The sequence below is a fragment of the Astyanax mexicanus genome, chromosome 5, assembly GCF_023375975.1.
Source record: "Astyanax mexicanus isolate ESR-SI-001 chromosome 5, AstMex3_surface, whole genome shotgun sequence".
NCBI classification, from domain to species: domain Eukaryota; kingdom Metazoa; phylum Chordata; class Actinopteri; order Characiformes; family Acestrorhamphidae; genus Astyanax; species Astyanax mexicanus.
The window spans coordinates 31,324,343-31,341,203 of record NC_064412.1 but is presented as its reverse complement, the minus strand read 5'-3'; the positions used below and the strand labels follow the sequence as shown (position 1 = coordinate 31,341,203).

Genomic DNA, 16,861 nt, shown 5'->3' with positions numbered 1-16,861 from the left:
GTAATCTGTTGTTTGGGCACTTTTGGAAAAAAACAGGCTGAACTGAGTGTAAACTGTCCACAGTGCTGCTTATTAACGTTCATTTACAACGTAAATGAACAGTTGGAGACTACAAATTTTTATAATCGACATTGATAATTTAGCGCAATATTAATATTTTGTCCTAACCCAGTCCTGTGACCATATCACACCATACCTGTCAAGTCTCCCGTTTTGGCCGGGAAACTACCGTATTTTACTCCTCTTTCCCGCCGTCCTCCCGTATTTTATTAAAATAAAAAAATATATATTATTGAGGATACAGGGCACTGACCGCTCTGTCTCTTAACCAATCGTGGAGCCGGTTCAAGGAGAAAGTCCCGCCTTTCAGGAGAAACAGCCAATCAGCTTGCAAGGAGGGTCAGTGTGGGGAAGCCCCGCCCTCCTCGCTGTGAGTTCAGGCAGCTAGTTAGAGCTGCTGATGTTAAAACATACATGCAGCGATTTTTCTAAAAGAAAGGTAACGGTAGTCTAATCATGGAAACTGTGATGAGATTTTTCTGATAGCTGCTTAAAAATACTCCGAAATAAAACACACAGATTAAACCTTTTAAAATAAAAAATACAGCTTGTGACTCAGTTTAACTAGAAATGTGGAGAGGACCGACATTAACTGAACTGATCAGGGGTGGAGTGATCAAAAGGAAGAAGTATTAATTAAAAATTATTGTGTAGGCCCCTTAGGACTCATTTTTACTGATGGAATATATCTGGTCCATGTCCTTTTAGTAAAAGCTCATAATACCATTTTTAGGTCACCAACAGTCATTTTGCAGAATTTGTGCACTCTTTGTTCAATTTTAAATCCATTAAATAAATAAAAAATATATCATATAAAAGAGTGCATTTATTACAAAAAAGACATGAAATCTTAAATAAATAAAAAAAGATATAGAAAAGGGTTTTTAATTTGGCTGTATTAAAAGAATGACATATGTAGGAATGTCCACAACATGTTCAGATAATCTAATTGTAGTGTGTAAGTGGTTCACATGTGGTTATTTTAGATTTTTTGTAAACCTGTTTTAAAATGTAAGAGATACTGAACCTTCGTTGGGCTGGTGGGACGGCTTTAAGCGGACAGAGGAAAATATCCCTTATTTTTAAATCTAAAACTTGACAGGTATGTATCACACACCAAATCATACGTCACTGTCACATAATTCAAATAATAACCTCATTAAACAAATCTACTACACTGTTACGCCACATTTTCTTTTTACCTCTTTGCATTGTACCCAACCCTGACCATGAGTCACTTAAAAAATAAAAATCGATTTTTAAACCCCCAAGAAAAAGAATAACTTTATTTCCCTTAAATACATATTTGCACTACATTCTTAGATCTCCTCCACTCTCATCATTTGCTCTCTGTAGTTTTTAAGTTTTTGGCAAATGTACATAATTGCAATACCGATGCTATTTACAGTCTGGAGGAAAACATTGGTAGGAGGGGCTTTATGGGCTGCTGGGGGCGTGTCCCGTAATGTGACAGGGTGGCTGCAACATGACATTTAAAACTGCAGCTTTATCTTTGTGCCATACAGCTAGACAATTACACAGACAACTTCAGCTCATCTGCTTGAGCTCATTTTCTTCCAGCTATGAACAGATCAGTTTGAGTCTTGTTCATGGAACAGCTAATTTAAAACCAGTACAGTGTCCAGTGATTACCTTGACCAAATTTTTCTGTAATGTTTGGTAAGGGCCAAAATGTCTGAAATAGAAGTCACAAGGGCAAAAAAAAAAAATTGAGGTGCTGCTGTCACCTCAAATGTAACTAATGACAATTTCATCATAGTTTCATTAGAGCGTGCACCAGTACAAACAAATAAAATCCAGAACTCCTAAACCAAAACCAAAAAGCACAGACAGAAATGTAAATATGTATAAACACACGTCAACCTAAAAAAAAAAAAGTACAGGACGAATGTAAAACATTAGATTAGGCACATACGGTAGATTTAAACAAGACGTCAGCATTAATGATGTTCAACAAATTCAGTTGGACAGGGTGAAGACACAAATACGTAACAGGAAACATGGAGTGTGGACACATTCATTTGGGTGCAAAACATCTTGTTCAGTAAGCACTTAAAACCGAAAACAGACTACTTTCAATCTCAAAGTGAATAGAAATGGTTGCCATCATGTAGTGGAACAGTAGCGGTGATCAGTCTTGAGCAAAACAAAACAAACACATGCAATCTGCTGAATCAACACTGAACAGTATGATCAAAGGAAAAAAATAAAACGAAATGTGCAACTTCAGCGAATGCAGATATGCTCATACAAAAAAAAAAAAAAATCAATCAAATTCAATATAACTTAATTACGCATGTGATAAAGATAGTGCTAATCAGAAAGCAAACAGGAAACAGATTGGACTTCCATCAGAGAAGAGGATCAATCACATACATAATAAATCACAGTTAAGACACAAAGTCTGTTTCATCGTATCGTTATTCGAACCACTGCGGTCACGAGCTGCAAATAATAAAATTCCAATGATCCAATATTTTTTTCTCTACTATAGACCAGACCAGCACAATGAAGAGTATTAATGAGGGACAAGCACGCACACCCCTTCCCCATCAGGAAGGCCTGATGCTGTATCGTTAACAGTGTTCACAAAACAAAGACAAAGCCAGAGGCAGAGAGGCAGCAGAGGAAGATGGGAGGTTAGATGAAGAAGTTTAAAACCGTTCATTGGAATGAAAGACGAGTAATAGAGGAGAGAAAAGCAAGAGATGGAAACAACAGTATAGGGGGTCCAAGGCAGATCCATCGACAGATACCTGGCTCCAATACAGAAAAATGAAACCCTTCCTCACTTCATCTTATCATTCCTTTACATGCTTTCATTTAAAATGACCAACTCACATTTAACTAAGGCTGTTCAAACCTTCATAAGGGGAAGTGAGCAGAGGCCCAGTTTTCTTAGGATTAAAACTGAACCGCATATAGTAAGAGCCACTGCCTTCAGGCGAGACCAACAGGAAGCAGAAGGATAAAGCAGCAGAAAGTCAGTCTTTTCCTAAAGGTTCCCCCAGGACTCTGGAGGTGGGAACTGTTCTACGTCTCCGCTCTCGTCGTGGGATTCTTTGGCTAAATCGAAAGTCAGCTTGTATCTCAACCGGACTTTTTCCTAAAGAAAGAAACAAGAACAGATACAGTGGCTGTTAGTGCAATCGGGCCTTTTAAACCATAAAACACTCTAAAAAGTTCTTAAGTACAGTTCTGGAAGTTCTTTAATGTGTTTTGAGACCTTGTGAGGGTTGGCCAGCAGAAGGACTTGTGTAATCGCAGCAGGTGGAAGTATAGGGTTGAAGGCTGGTAGCTCTGTTCCAGATGGCGGCTGCAGTTTGACCCTCATTGTCTACAGAACCAATCAATGCAGAGTAACGTAAGTAACAAACAAAGTGTCAGGAATGAACACAGAAAGGAAGGAAGCAAGGTCTTTACATTTTTACAGCTCAGGTCAGAGCAAAAGATAATCATGATTTGCTTTCAGGCTACGTTCACATTACAAGCCACATTGCTCAAATCTGATTTTTTGCTCGGACCGGATTTGTAGATCTTGAAGGTTCGCATTCACATATGTAAGTGAGCTGTATCTGTGTGTAATGTGAACGAATCTGTCTGAAAACGTTAGTGTTAAAGATGGCTGAGCTACCTTGGGCACAGCAGATTGGAAGCGAATGTTTGTGACGGGCACAGGAGCAGAGGACAGCATGGAGATAATCACCACCAGAACATCAGGCCGGGCTGGAGGGGAGTCCCGTGCAAAATGGAACAGAACACGCAAACTGTGTTTGTCAAAGATTGTCACTGGCAACATGCTACCTGCAAGAAGAGGGGAAAGGATGAAATTATTATTTTTAATTATTGATATTGAATAATTATGCTAAAATCTGTTAATACATTGAATGTGGATTAGCAGTGGAGGTTTCTTACTAGGTTTGATGGATTCCAGGGGCACAGTAACACTGGCCAAGGACATTTCATCTTGTGGGGTGGAAGCTGGAGCTATGCCTGGTGCAGGAACCTCATGACTAGGCTGAGAGTTCAGCAGGTTCCCAGGCTCAGAGGGAAAGTTCAGGACAGGACTGGGGCTCGTGGCAGGATTGGTGTTGGACTTGCTCTGGAGATCTCTTAGTGTGGGTTTAGACTGCGGCTGAAGCTTGTCCCTTCAAAACAAACATTTACATTCTTGCATGTTATCCGCCCATATCATTTTATCTTCTATTCTACTGGTTCCCTGGAGAACCCATGTCCTGCACATTTTATAACATTAACCCTGCACCCAACACACCTGACCCTGAGTTGGAAATCACTGTCATATTCTACTTTTAATAACATGTTATAAGGTGTGTCCTCAGAGAGTTTAACCATGTAACCATTAGAAACCATGGGAAAAACAAGACCATTTATTTCAAAAACATCAACAGTCTAGGCTAAATGCAGTCATACCATTTGACCTGCAGGCTCTCTGGGGGCAGGGACTGCTGCAGCAGGGTCTTTCCCAGCAGGTCCAGCTCATCCAGGACTTTAGAAGCTGGAGGGGGAGCAGTGGCAGGGACCTGGGGAGTGGTAACTGATGGCATCAGGACTGCAGCAGGTACTGAAGGGGCGGGTGCCTCTACAGTATCTGATGACTGATAAAAGTTAGACAAGTTCACAGTCAGAACCTCACCTGGAAACAAATGTTGAATACAGTGAAGCAACAATTACGTAACGTGTTAATCTCTAACCTGAAACGAATTCCATGTTGTGGTTTCCCCAGACTGTGAGGAGGCCAGATTCGAATTGGGAGTAACATCAGTTAGTCCTGTAACAAACAGATCCACATAATCTGGTTAAGTATCTGGTTTCTGTTTTTTCCAAATAGTTTGAACTTACTTGAGTGTTAGTAAACATTTCAAAAAGAGCATTTCAAAAAGAAAAAAAAAGGGATTGACAAAGTCCAATGTAAGGACTGCCCAAATGGCAACATACGTTTTTACCTACAGTAAGGGTGTGCCATATCATATTGTTCACAATACTTGCATATGTTACATTCTTTTGTTGTTACATTATTGTTTTATACAAAACCAGTCTTAGTAAGTTACAATTGTTTATAAATGACATTTTTTTATTGCTATAAAGTGTCCAAAACTAGCAGTAGGATACTGTTGGAATAATAAAATAATACGTTTTATTGTTGTCATAATGTTTTGTCTTTATAAAGTTTCAGTGAAGTTTCTCCAGCCCTAAGGCTGGAGCAGTGTTAGCATTAGCCGCTTACCGCAGTGCTAGCTCTTTTGCTGTTCAGAGGTGAGTATATTAGACCTTATGTATGGAGCGTCATATAATATAGTCCAAAAAATTTACCAGAAAATAGATGTTCATTGATAGTGCGCCTTACAATACGATGCACCTTACAGTAATATGATATTATTTTAGGGTCATATCACCCACCCCTAATCTACATTCTTTACAGGAAGAACATTATAACTCTTACCTAGGGACATGAGCTCATCATCCAGCAGGCTCATTCCCAGCTCCTTTGATGGTGTGGGCTGAGAAGGGAATTCTGGGAAGGTAGGAGCTGAGGGTGAAGTGTCCAACCCACTAAGGTCCAAAAGAGCTGTGCTGCTGCCTACCAACAAATACAAGCGGAGTCTGTGTGTTTTTTGTATAATGTTTTTGGTGCTGAAACAAAAAGCTTTATTGAATTGTGCAGGATGGATAGATGGATAGATGGATAGATGGATAGATGGATAGATGGATAGATGGATAGATGGATAGATGGATAGATGGATAGATGGATAGATAGATAGATACTTTATTTATCCCCGGGGGGAAATTCTTGAAGTAAGAGAAAATCTTGAGTTACCCCCATGAATATGAATAGTGCATGTAGTATTAATGAAAAATTTTGTTCGTTTGTGTGTGTGTGTGTATGTGTTACCTGGAAGTCTGGGTGTGGTGGCACTGTCCCCATTCACCTCTTCTCCCTTCACCAGTTGTCTGTACAGATTAATCACTTGGGTCAGGCTGTCGTTCGCCTGCAAAATCTCCGCTGTGGAGAAACACAGGCAACTTCAATAGATTATTCACTACATCCACTATTTATAACTGATTCAATTATTGTCCACGAGGCAGCAAGAAGTAACAAGACATTCCCTGTGCGTATAATTACTTATGCTTTAGAAAGCATGTGTGGGTGTGGCATTAAATATTCATGAGCTCAACAGGCAATAACAATGAAATGCCCTTAATGTGCACACTTTATGTGCAAGAGATTTTCTAAAACGGCTCTTGTAATGTACGTCAGGCAGAACCCTCATCTGTGAATAACACTGGATATGTGCAAAGGCTGCAACATAAAATGTACTTTTATATTGATTGTGATGTCTGTTTTTCAACATGAACACACAGAAAAAAGCTACAACTAAAAAGGCATGTTTGCAGCATCACAGCAAGCTTTTTACATACTTCTGGTTATATGGAGTGCATAGTGCATTATTATTATTATACTAGGACTGGAATTACTGAATATCTTCTACCACTACCTTTGTTTACACAGTTTACAAGGTAATCACAGTTAACAGGATGTGGGTTTTTTGGGCTCTGAAAAGGTACCATAAGCCCTATCCGGACGGGATTAGTTTCTGCTGAACTCCGTAGTCCTCCAGTAATTTTAGTCCCGCCTGGCCGCACATCTCTAAGTTTCGTCACCTCACGTTTAGTAAAATATTTATTTGTGCACTGCCACGCACCATAATTACACTTTGAGCACACGTTTCCACGGAGATCCACATAAACACAACAGTGAGTGGAAATGAAGGAGCTACTGAACGTGATGTCATGTGACCAAAAAAACCCTCAAAAAACTCACTGTTCCTCCTGTTTTTTCAATTGCAGTCCGGATGCAAGAGTTTTATCACTGAGTAGAAGTGTGAAATAATTTTCACAGACGTCCACCTCAGAAACTAATCCCGTCCGGATAGGGCTATAGACACCACATATGACAGACATTTCAGTAAAATAACCCCAGTTTTAACTTGTGAAAAATATTGCATCAAGTTCTCAAAACTAAACCATCATCTCCTGCCAGCTAATGCAAGCTTCTTCAGCCTCTTACCTAAGGCTTCATCATTGTCTTCAGTGTCACTAGCAAGTCTGAAGAGGGTAGGTCTCATCTTCTCACAGCGCTGATACAGATCCTACCAATTAAGCAGATTATAAAAATCAGGAGCTTTAAAACAAAAAAAAAACTCTATACCTTGGTGAAAGTGTACATTTCATTTTGCTAGGTTCACACTAAAGTAAGTAAATGTGACATGCACTTGGACATGCTTTACACATACATTTCTGGACAAGCTAAGAGATAGAAAAGTGGTATCTGATGTGGATCGTCGCAATAGAGCTATTTTATAGGAATGTACACAAACATGACTTTTGGTAAGCAGCATGTCAAGACAGAAGTAGCAAGAGAGATACATTTTATTACATGCCAGTGAAGTATCAAAATGACTTGGAAGCTGTTTATTTTCAGGATATAATGCTACATAACATTGCATGAAGGAAATAAGCACAACATCATAAAGTGCTTAAAATATGTACAGTACTTACTTTGATAAGGTCTTCATTGCCATGCGAGCTGTTCTCTTTGTTGTAGTCTCCAAGTAGCTGTGTGAGCAGTCCGACACTTTCCTTGACTTCCTGAATGGCATTTACTCTCTTGGACACTTTCTCCATGCGTTTCTGGTCCTGAAAACACACACAAACAGACAATTTTATCCCCAAATGTCTTAGAGGTTCTAGAGGTGCTGAAATCTGGTTAACGCTTTTCATTTACTCTGAGCTCCAACTCGTTCCAAACCACCTGGGTTGGGTTTTTATGTGAAGTTTTTTTAGTTCCATATCTGTTTCTTCATAGTGTTTAAGTTTTACAAATGTAGCAAATAATACAAATGAAGGACAAATATTAATGAGATTGTATGCCCAAACCTTTGACTGGTACTGTATAATATAATTTTCTCAGATACTGACTTTTGGGTTTTCAATAACTTTAAGCTGTAATCATCAACACTAAAGAAATTAACACTTTAACTAGATCACTCTGTGCGTAATGAGTTTCACTTGTTTTACACACTGTTGGTTGAATTGTTGACCATATTAGGTGAAGCTAATCATTTAGAAGGGGGCATGCATTTGTTTTGAAGAGGTGAATGATGACAAATGCCACAAAAAGGCATAAAAAGAGATCATGGCAGCACTGAACAGAATAAAGATCATGTATTGCAGAAGGCAAGCATGTCCCTGAGGGGAGAAAAAAAAGTAATTTGATATAATTTTATCCACATCTACATGCACGTGCGCGCACACACACACACACACTTACCTCTTGAACCATTTCCTTAATGAGTTTGTTTGCCGCCCTCAGGTCCTCAGGGTGAGTGCTATTGAGCAGGCGTGACAGCATCTGCAAAATAATAAAAGCACAAAAAAAGAGAAATAAGTTAAGGCACATGCTATTTAGAAGTAACAGTGTGTACTATTGCTAAATAGCTTTCTATAAAAGTCAGTTTAAAAAGCTTTTGTTTTTGTAGTTTTGTCATGTGTTTTGGTTTGCTGAATTCATTATAACATTTGGACTAGAGGTGTGCGATATGGCTCTAAAATAATATCACAATATTTCAGGGTATTTTTGCGATAACAATATACTTGGCGATATAGGAAAACTAAATTAATTCATTCATTTCAGGAATATAATATAAGAGTATAACAGAATAATCATAATGTGGCAAAATAAAAAATATAGCATAAAATAATATAATGCAGCAAATAATATTGCAGAATATTTAGTACATGCATATAAACTGCAAACTAAAACAATTATACAATAAATACACCTAAGGCTTCACAGTAAATAATAGACTACTTTTAAGACAGAACAGCCCTCTTACCTCAATATGGATTTTTAATATCATGATATTTCTGTGTCATGATATATTGTATACAATATAATATTGCCCACCCCTAAATTTGGAAATGAGGGTGTGAGTTTGTCAGTACATTTACTGCCAATACACATTTACCAACTTAGAAATCTTTACTAGGTTACCTACAATACATTTATATTCTTCACTAAACTCCCTAATATGCCCTTACACTATCAAAAATAGCTTAAATAGCCAAATAGCTAGCTGAAATGAGAAAACTACTAGCCAATAAATAGCTAACTAGCTCTAGCTCAAATAGACATATGCAGAATAACCAAAAAAATACAGAACTTTAAAGCAATTAACTAAGTTAATGTTAGATACAAGTTACTTAAGAACCGCAAACTTCGATTCAAGTTAAACTAAGATCTTAATTTATAGAGTTAGACTGTTTATTTTCCCTTTAAAAGACATTTTTTTGGTTTAAAGTACAGCTATTAGTTGCTCGCTACTGACTGGTTTGTCAGCCCTGCCTTAATTTCAGTAGCAGGTTTTGATTGGACAGAGAAGAAAGGCAATCCAGCATTTTAAGGGTTTGTGTGCAATTCTAACACAAATTCAGTGTTTGGTTTAGAAAATTATTGTGTACTGTTCTTAATAAAGTGATCAAGTGCAGTAAAATGTAATGTAAAAGTGGCATTGCATGTAATTTTAGCACATTCGTGTTTTAGCATGTTCGTGTGGAAAAACAATGCATCTTGTGAATTGCATTCACATTTTTCACAGTAGTGTTTCAAATTGGCACTAATCCTCTCCATAGAAAATAGCCTCTCTGTGTGGCAAATGCTACTTGTACCCAGGTGAAAGTAGTCACTCCTATAAGTTTATTTATAGTTTATTACTACTGTTTTTTGCTGCACTAATATCAGTATCGTATTGTAGGTACTGCTTGTCGCTTACACAAGAACAGGTAATCTAAATTCTCCTGCCGAGTTACATAATCTCCCCCCTGCTGCCGAGAAGAATGCAGTTATGCAGCTCCAGTCAGCCACTACTCAAGGTGACGGCATGACTTTTAGCATTCTAGCAACACATGCTACTGAGCAATGCAGCATAACTGCAATAGTGCATGTAATGACATTGTTTATCCTGATGTAGAAATTCATAAATCGGTCATAATCATCAGAACTGATATGCTATGTTAGTTATAATGGGTACTGATGTGTCACAGTAATTGCTGCAGCACTGCTGTGAGTAATATAATCCTATTCATTAGAGTGGGTCACCAATGCCTGTCTACAGAGCCTGCCTTCAGGGACTGCACCGTTTAGTTCTAACCTTAATTCAAACCACTTGACTCAGCTTAGCAAACGGGAGGAGCTGTGCTGCAGATCTGAGCAAACAAGGAATATAAAACCATACCATTCATGTGCTGAAGTACAGCCGGAAAGGCAAGACATAAACTTAAATTAAAACAGAAGCATCTTTTTATATAGCAACTTAAAAAGCTACTTTAAAGGGCAAAAGCATCTATAAATTACTGTACAGTTACAAGTAAAAAGATCTGTTTCAACATTGTGGCAGTTTGTCTGTGTTTTTTTTTGTTAATATTAATTCCGGAATTATATTGTGTCACTCAAAATTAATAAATATATTGATATAGTGATATAAATGTTGGCCATACCCAGCTATCCATATCCATACAAGTAATAAATAGCCTAAATATCTAATGTTAAAATAATTATTTGAAAAGTTATGTTCCTGTTATTCCTTACCTTGGACTTCTCTTCATCCTCAAAGATAGCATTCTTAGGTCTGGGTGGAGGCGGGGGGAGGGGCTTGTCATCAGGAAGAGTGGGGTCTTGTTTCACAATACCTGGAAGAGAGGCAAGGAACTCCATCACTGCGTTCCATGGGGGCATATGTTTTTCACCACACAAAACATATGCGCTGCAGGGACTTCCCAAGCAATCATGTTGGTACGTAACATTACAAATAATGTATAGTACTGAGCACGCTTCCTATTTGGCTTACAGAAATCTAATAACAACAGTGAGACTAACAACCAAGGAAGGCATGTTTCTAGAATCATGTATTTATAAACAGTGCAAGTGAGAACCGAGGTTACCTTGTTTTTTGAGCATTTGATAGGCATCAGAAATTTTAGCCTCTTCGGGAAGACCCACAGTCCAGCTATACATCATTTCTAGAACTTTCTTCTTAACGGGTTCTGGAGCTCTAGAGCCCAGGTACTAGAACACAGCAAAAACCAATATATTAATTTTACTGTAATTATAACATGTCCATGCAATAACAGCATTGCTTCCAATGATACATACTAAGACCTGCAGTAGTGGCTTAAAGCAGAAATCTGGTGTGAAAGGGACTTGGGCAGTAGAGAAACATTATCACGAGTACAAACTTTTGTCAAATATTCCACCTCCGTTACCCCACAGCATTCCAAAATACAGCGATTTTATCTGATGCTTCCAACAGGCTTACAATGCCAGCGATAGGGGCATAGCATTGCCCATGCAAAGAAATCTCTCATGACCATATGAACCCTGTACACTATTAACAAGCTCAAAGCAGCTTCACATTTTACTGGTAGAATTGCAAGGGCCCTGATATTTGAAAGGAAGTACTGATAATTTTGAAAGTGCATAGGTTTATTTTATTTAAACTAAAAGACTGTTTATACACACAGTACCTTCAGGTAGATCTCTGAGATTACAATAACTAACATTGTAAGCCTGTTGGGACCATCAGCTTAAAGCACTGTTTTTCAAAATGCTGGAGAGGAACTGAGTTGGGATATTCGACAAAAATGTGTACGTTATCATGTTTCACTACACTGTTTCACACACTTGTTATGTTTCACTTTCACAGTTCATTTCACACCGGATTTCTCCCTTAAAGCAGTGGTTTCTGACCCTGGTCCTGAAGAACCTCCTGTCCTGCACAATATAGTACTGTCCTGCTCCAACACACTAACTTCAACTCAGGAAGGTCTTATTAATGAGCTAATTAGCCTTTTTGTTGGTAACAGGTCAAGCAATTCAAGAAAGTTCTTGCAGAATCAGAGTTTGGAACCACTGGTTTACAGAAAAATCACTGATACAGCTACACATATTTTTCTTTTATATAATTTTAAAATGGTCTAACTTTTGAATGACAGCAGCCTATACTTTACCTTAGGAGAAACCACCTTAATTAGTTCATTTAGGAAGCGGAATTTTCCCACTTCGTTATGGAATCTCTTCCCACAGTGTTTCATACACGTCTCCAAAACCTTTTCCAACACACAAAATCACACATGCATTAAACACCAGCCTTTAAATGTCAATCCTAAAAGATCACTCCCTGCTCCAGGCCATTATTAATTAAAGTCAATCTGTTTTCCACCTAACGAGAGGATTATTGACTACAGCTAATCCCTGCGAGTGTGTGGGATTAATGAAGGAAGAGGATATGATGCCGTCTAAAGCTGCAAGCATGCCTCACACAAGTAATCCCTCTTCACAGACTCATCAAAAAAAAAAATAGTCACACCCAGAAGGAATCAACTGACAAAAATGAAACTTGTTGAGTAGGTTAGACATCAAATAAAATCCCTGTGTCACATCCAACAAGACAATCCTAATCTACACACTGTTGTTATTTCAAGGGGCTTGATTTAAAAACAGAGATGCTTTGCCAGGCCTATTCTAGATTAAAATGTGTGGTATATACTATTGAGCCTGCTTTCAACACTCCACCCCTACTGCAAAGTCTGCAGGAACCATGTGAGAATAATCAACTGCATTTGATGAATTAACACAGGGCACCATTATGAATCTCTGCAACATACTGAGACACATACTGAGACATCAGGAATGTAGCATTACATTCACTGTTCCTGATAACCTTTATCTTCATTCCAAATAGCACTGATGTTCGACACTTTCTTCTGAGTGCAACTTTGAGAACTATTCTCTTTCTGTCAGACATGAAGAGAATGTGACTGAACAACCACAACAAGTCATTTCCCCTTTCTAAAAGACAAAATTAGATTTATTATGCAATAAAATCAAATGCACACAAACTGCACTAACAAAGCTATCACAACAGGGCTGACTTTATTTGAAACAAAGATACAAAGATTAAAAAATGCTTTAGTGTTTAAAGATAAATTAAGCTTAAGGGGCAATGCAAAAAGCACAACATCTCTAGTTAATGGTTTAGCTGGTCCCAAAGTACAGCAACAAGCATAAATGTAATAATATTACCAAGAAAAAGCTTCTGGTTCATAAGCAATACAACCTGAACACTAAAAACAATAACAACAACAGAAAACATCCGCAAAATATATCAACTGTACACCACAAGGCTCCATCTCATCTTACCATGAGTGCCTGCATGGCCTCCCATTCCTGCGGCGATTGGATCTTGTGGGCCAAAAGCCTAGTGGCCAGCTGGGGACTGAAAAAGAGAACAGGATTAAAAATTAATCACCAAAAAAAATCTTTAAAATTCATAGAAAGACACGGTTGCTTTCGGCTTAATAAAAGTACGACCAGTTGTGTGAAGTATAAGGTTTTTATTTAAATGGATTTAAATGAAAATGGCTTATGGATTTAGCATACATTTAAAGAGAAAGTGAGAAAATTGCAAACAGTGCCACAGACAATCAATAAAAAGAATTGTTATGCAAACATTACATTCTCCTGTAGCATCCTCTACATCAGGTTCTTTAATATATTTAGGGCTTTAAGGTACTACAGCTTGGTTTTTGGGTTCCCATTTAAATAATAGTGATCACATTCATTAGAACTGGCACTCACCCTTCAGGTTCATTGCTGAGCTGCTCACAGAAGGCCTGAATGCTATCCCAGTCCGTCTCTCTGTTTAGTGGATTGGTTGCTTTGTCTGCAGGTGACAGTCATGCACAACATTCAGTACTAGTTACATTCACTAAAGGTTCATATGGAGCCACTAAGGTAACACAGCAGAACAACTTAAAAACTTCAGGATTTAAAGCATTTCCTTAATTTAAGTAAATATTCTTTCAATTTCATTCACTGTTGCCTTCATTTAACAATCTATTTCATAAATGTGACATTTGTTTTTTTTTTCAGGATTTCCTGTAAACTAATAGATCTGCTGTCAATATTTATATAATTCCTCCACAGTCTAAAAGTGATTTAATAATATCAAGATAAGATTTCCATAATGTGTGTGAGGACAGTGGGTTAATTAGTTAACCAATAAGGAAAAAAATGAATGAATTACCTTCTTGAGGAAACTTTTTGAAGCGAACATAGTTACCCTAGCTGCAAGGCTAACCATCAGAAGCTATTTATAAATAATAAATAAGATATCTATTGTGTAGCCCTGTGTCTTGAAAAAACATTTAAATTTGGTGTTGATTATTATCAAACTTATCATTCCCTGTAAACTGAAGGATCAATGAATTAAAATATGTTAAAGTTGTCTAATTGTCATTTTATACATTCACACTAAACATGAACTGCAATCTAAGGATAATCAAAACTGAATAATGTCCAAAATATTAACCAACATGTATCCTCACAATCATAGAAAACACAAAGTTGCTGTCAAAATGTACATCAATTTTCCACTTCCGAATAAAGATTTGATAACATTACAGTATTAAGCACGAAATATAAATTAAGCGACTATATTAAAATAAATATTAAATTTAGCGAATGGTCGTGATGTGTGTGCAGACTGTAGGTTAACTAACTCATAACGAAAATAAATGAATGAATCATCTTCTTGAGGAAACTTTTTGCAGCTAACATAGTTACACTACCTCCAAGGCTTTTCACAAGAAGCTATCCATATATAACGGTAGTTAAAACTACAGTAGTTAGCTATTTGTTCGGTTTATCAGTTAAAACCTTCACCATCAGCTAGATAAAGGATAAACCTTGATAAATCAGTGTGAATTAAAACAATTTCGTTTAATATTTAGCTATCTGTATTTGAGCTGGTCGTTAGCTGGCTATTAGTTAGCTATCGCTAGCTAGTTACACAGACAGCTGCAGCACAGTTAGTTAACGTTCAGTCAAATTTAGTGGTAAATAAAGCGCCAGTGTTTGCAGTAACCCAACACTGCCGTTCACTTAAAGAGCAGTCACCGCCAGGAACACTGCTCATCCCTTTAAACAGACTGTCATTTTAATAAACACCTTAATAAACAACAACAGAACACACGTTAGTAAGTCCCTGCACAGCGACAGTTAGCCTAGCTTAGTCACCGAGTAATACGCGAGGCTAAAGCTAAGGCTAGTTAGCCTTAGTGAGACAGTGCTAATAAACACCGCTAAAAGCGACACGGCTGCAGAAAAGCGTGACAGCGGTCACTCGACAGGACTGCGGCCTGTCAAAGCGACGACCTGTCAGCCGGGCTGTCACTCAGCTCGTTAGTTTAAACCGGGAGCGACTCACTGATGCGGGACTCCAAACTCCCCTCGTCGGGCGGAGCCGCCATCTTTACGGTGATTCCTTCCAAAGTGGAGCCGCAAGCTCTCGCGATACAGCGCGTGATGAAGGAGCATCACGAGGCCTGTCGTGGCTGACTGTCAGTCAGCCTGTCCCTTGTTGTACTCCACTTACTTAAGCTTCAACATCGAACTACTGTAATTTAGTTCACTTTAAATGTAAAAACAAGAGTATCAATGAATGTATGAGACAAGAGATCTACTATGAATATAATAGAGATTATTTCAAGTAACTTTCTAATAGTTTCAACTCCTCTCAGCACAGCAAACAAAAGACTCTGTGACATTTTTTTATTCCAGCACATTCCAATACCATGTGTGGCGTGTGAGCGTGTGAACTCGCTGAGGTGCGTGTGTCACACGCTCAAAGCGTGAGACTTGAGAACACTGTATATATCTTGTAGCCCTGTTTCTTAAAATAACATCTAAATTCGGTCTTGATTTATGTTTATTTCGTAAATCAGAAGATTAATCCCTGGAGCATTTGTTTTGTGTGTGTTTTATATATATATATATATATATATATATATATATATATATATATATATATATATATATATATAGAGAGAGAGAGAGAGAGAGAGAGAGAGAGAGAGAGAGAGAGAGAGAGAGAGAGAGAGAGATTCTGTAAGGAGTCATTTCTGTAAGGAAGCCTTTAGAGGCTTTAAAAACTTTGAGAAGTTCTGACTTGGTAATTTTCTCAGGAATATAGCATTTCACATACTCTGAAGGACTGTGGTTAAATATTAAAGCAGAGCTTTTTGAAATATTGGGTGACTTGCTCTTTGCCTATTAAATCTGACATTAACAGATCATATTTGTTTTGGGGAAGGAAGGAAAAGATACTTCCCCTGTGATGATTTGTTGTCTTCAAAGTCAGTGCTTTGGCCTATGATTCACATGAGGACGTTGGTTTGCCACATGTGTGTGGTTGCATGAGATAAGAGTTTGTGTGTGTGTGTGTGTGTGTCTATGTGTTTTAGATACTACTATATTAGCAGTACTTATTTATCCAACTGACTGGAATTGGTAAATAAGTATGAAGGTCATGATGAACTGTTCAAATACAAAACTGTATGGTTATGTCCAGTTATTCAAGAACAGTACACAGTATTAAAGCCTTTTAGCATGAATGACCCAGAATCCAGAAGCATACATGGGGGGCTCCCATGAGTGGAATGTGAGTGAGGTTGGTTCCAGTTCGGAATGGGTTTTTAGTGGGGTTGTACTTGTTGATATTGGAGCCTAGTTGGGCCTCCAAAATGAGCCCCATTATTAAAATATCTATATATAAAAAAACATCTTAATATCATGTGTCCCATCTGTTCCCCATGTGCAATGTACAACTCATATTTAACCCCTCCTGGTCTCATCACTTACATT

General features: G+C 37.9%; 1 protein-coding gene across 1 annotated transcript; it reads right to left on the bottom strand.

Moving 5' to 3' along the window:
* Window positions 1–1,316: 1,316 nt before the first annotated feature.
* On the bottom strand, window positions 1,317–15,530 carry gga1 (golgi-associated, gamma adaptin ear containing, ARF binding protein 1). Its single transcript, XM_007231349.3, has 17 exons — window positions 15,426–15,530; window positions 13,796–13,880; window positions 13,358–13,433; window positions 12,166–12,264; window positions 11,101–11,224; window positions 10,748–10,848; window positions 8,432–8,512; window positions 7,660–7,797; window positions 7,169–7,250; window positions 5,993–6,103; window positions 5,543–5,680; window positions 4,794–4,870; window positions 4,513–4,697; window positions 3,997–4,229; window positions 3,716–3,885; window positions 3,308–3,418; window positions 1,317–3,187 (listed from the first exon to the last, which is right to left on the bottom strand). Exons 1-17 carry the CDS (start codon window positions 15,466–15,468, stop codon window positions 3,077–3,079), a joined length of 1,965 nt encoding a protein of 654 aa, XP_007231411.3. The 5' UTR covers window positions 15,469–15,530; the 3' UTR covers window positions 1,317–3,076.
* Between the last annotated feature and the right edge of the window lie 1,331 nt (window positions 15,531–16,861).

Excerpts from the sequence above, each read along its gene's own strand:
- gga1 (XM_007231349.3), bottom strand. The coding sequence starts at position 15,468 with ATGGCGGCTCCGCCCGACGAGGGGAGTTTGGAGTCCCGCATCA. Across the intron at positions 7,251-7,659 it reads GCAATGAAGACCTTATCAAA|GATCTGTATCAGCGCTGTGA; the intron begins GTAAGTACTGTA and ends CTTAATTGGTAG. Across the intron at positions 4,871-5,542 it reads TGATGAGCTCATGTCCCTAG|GACTAACTGATGTTACTCCC; the intron begins GTAAGAGTTATA and ends TGTTTGTTACAG.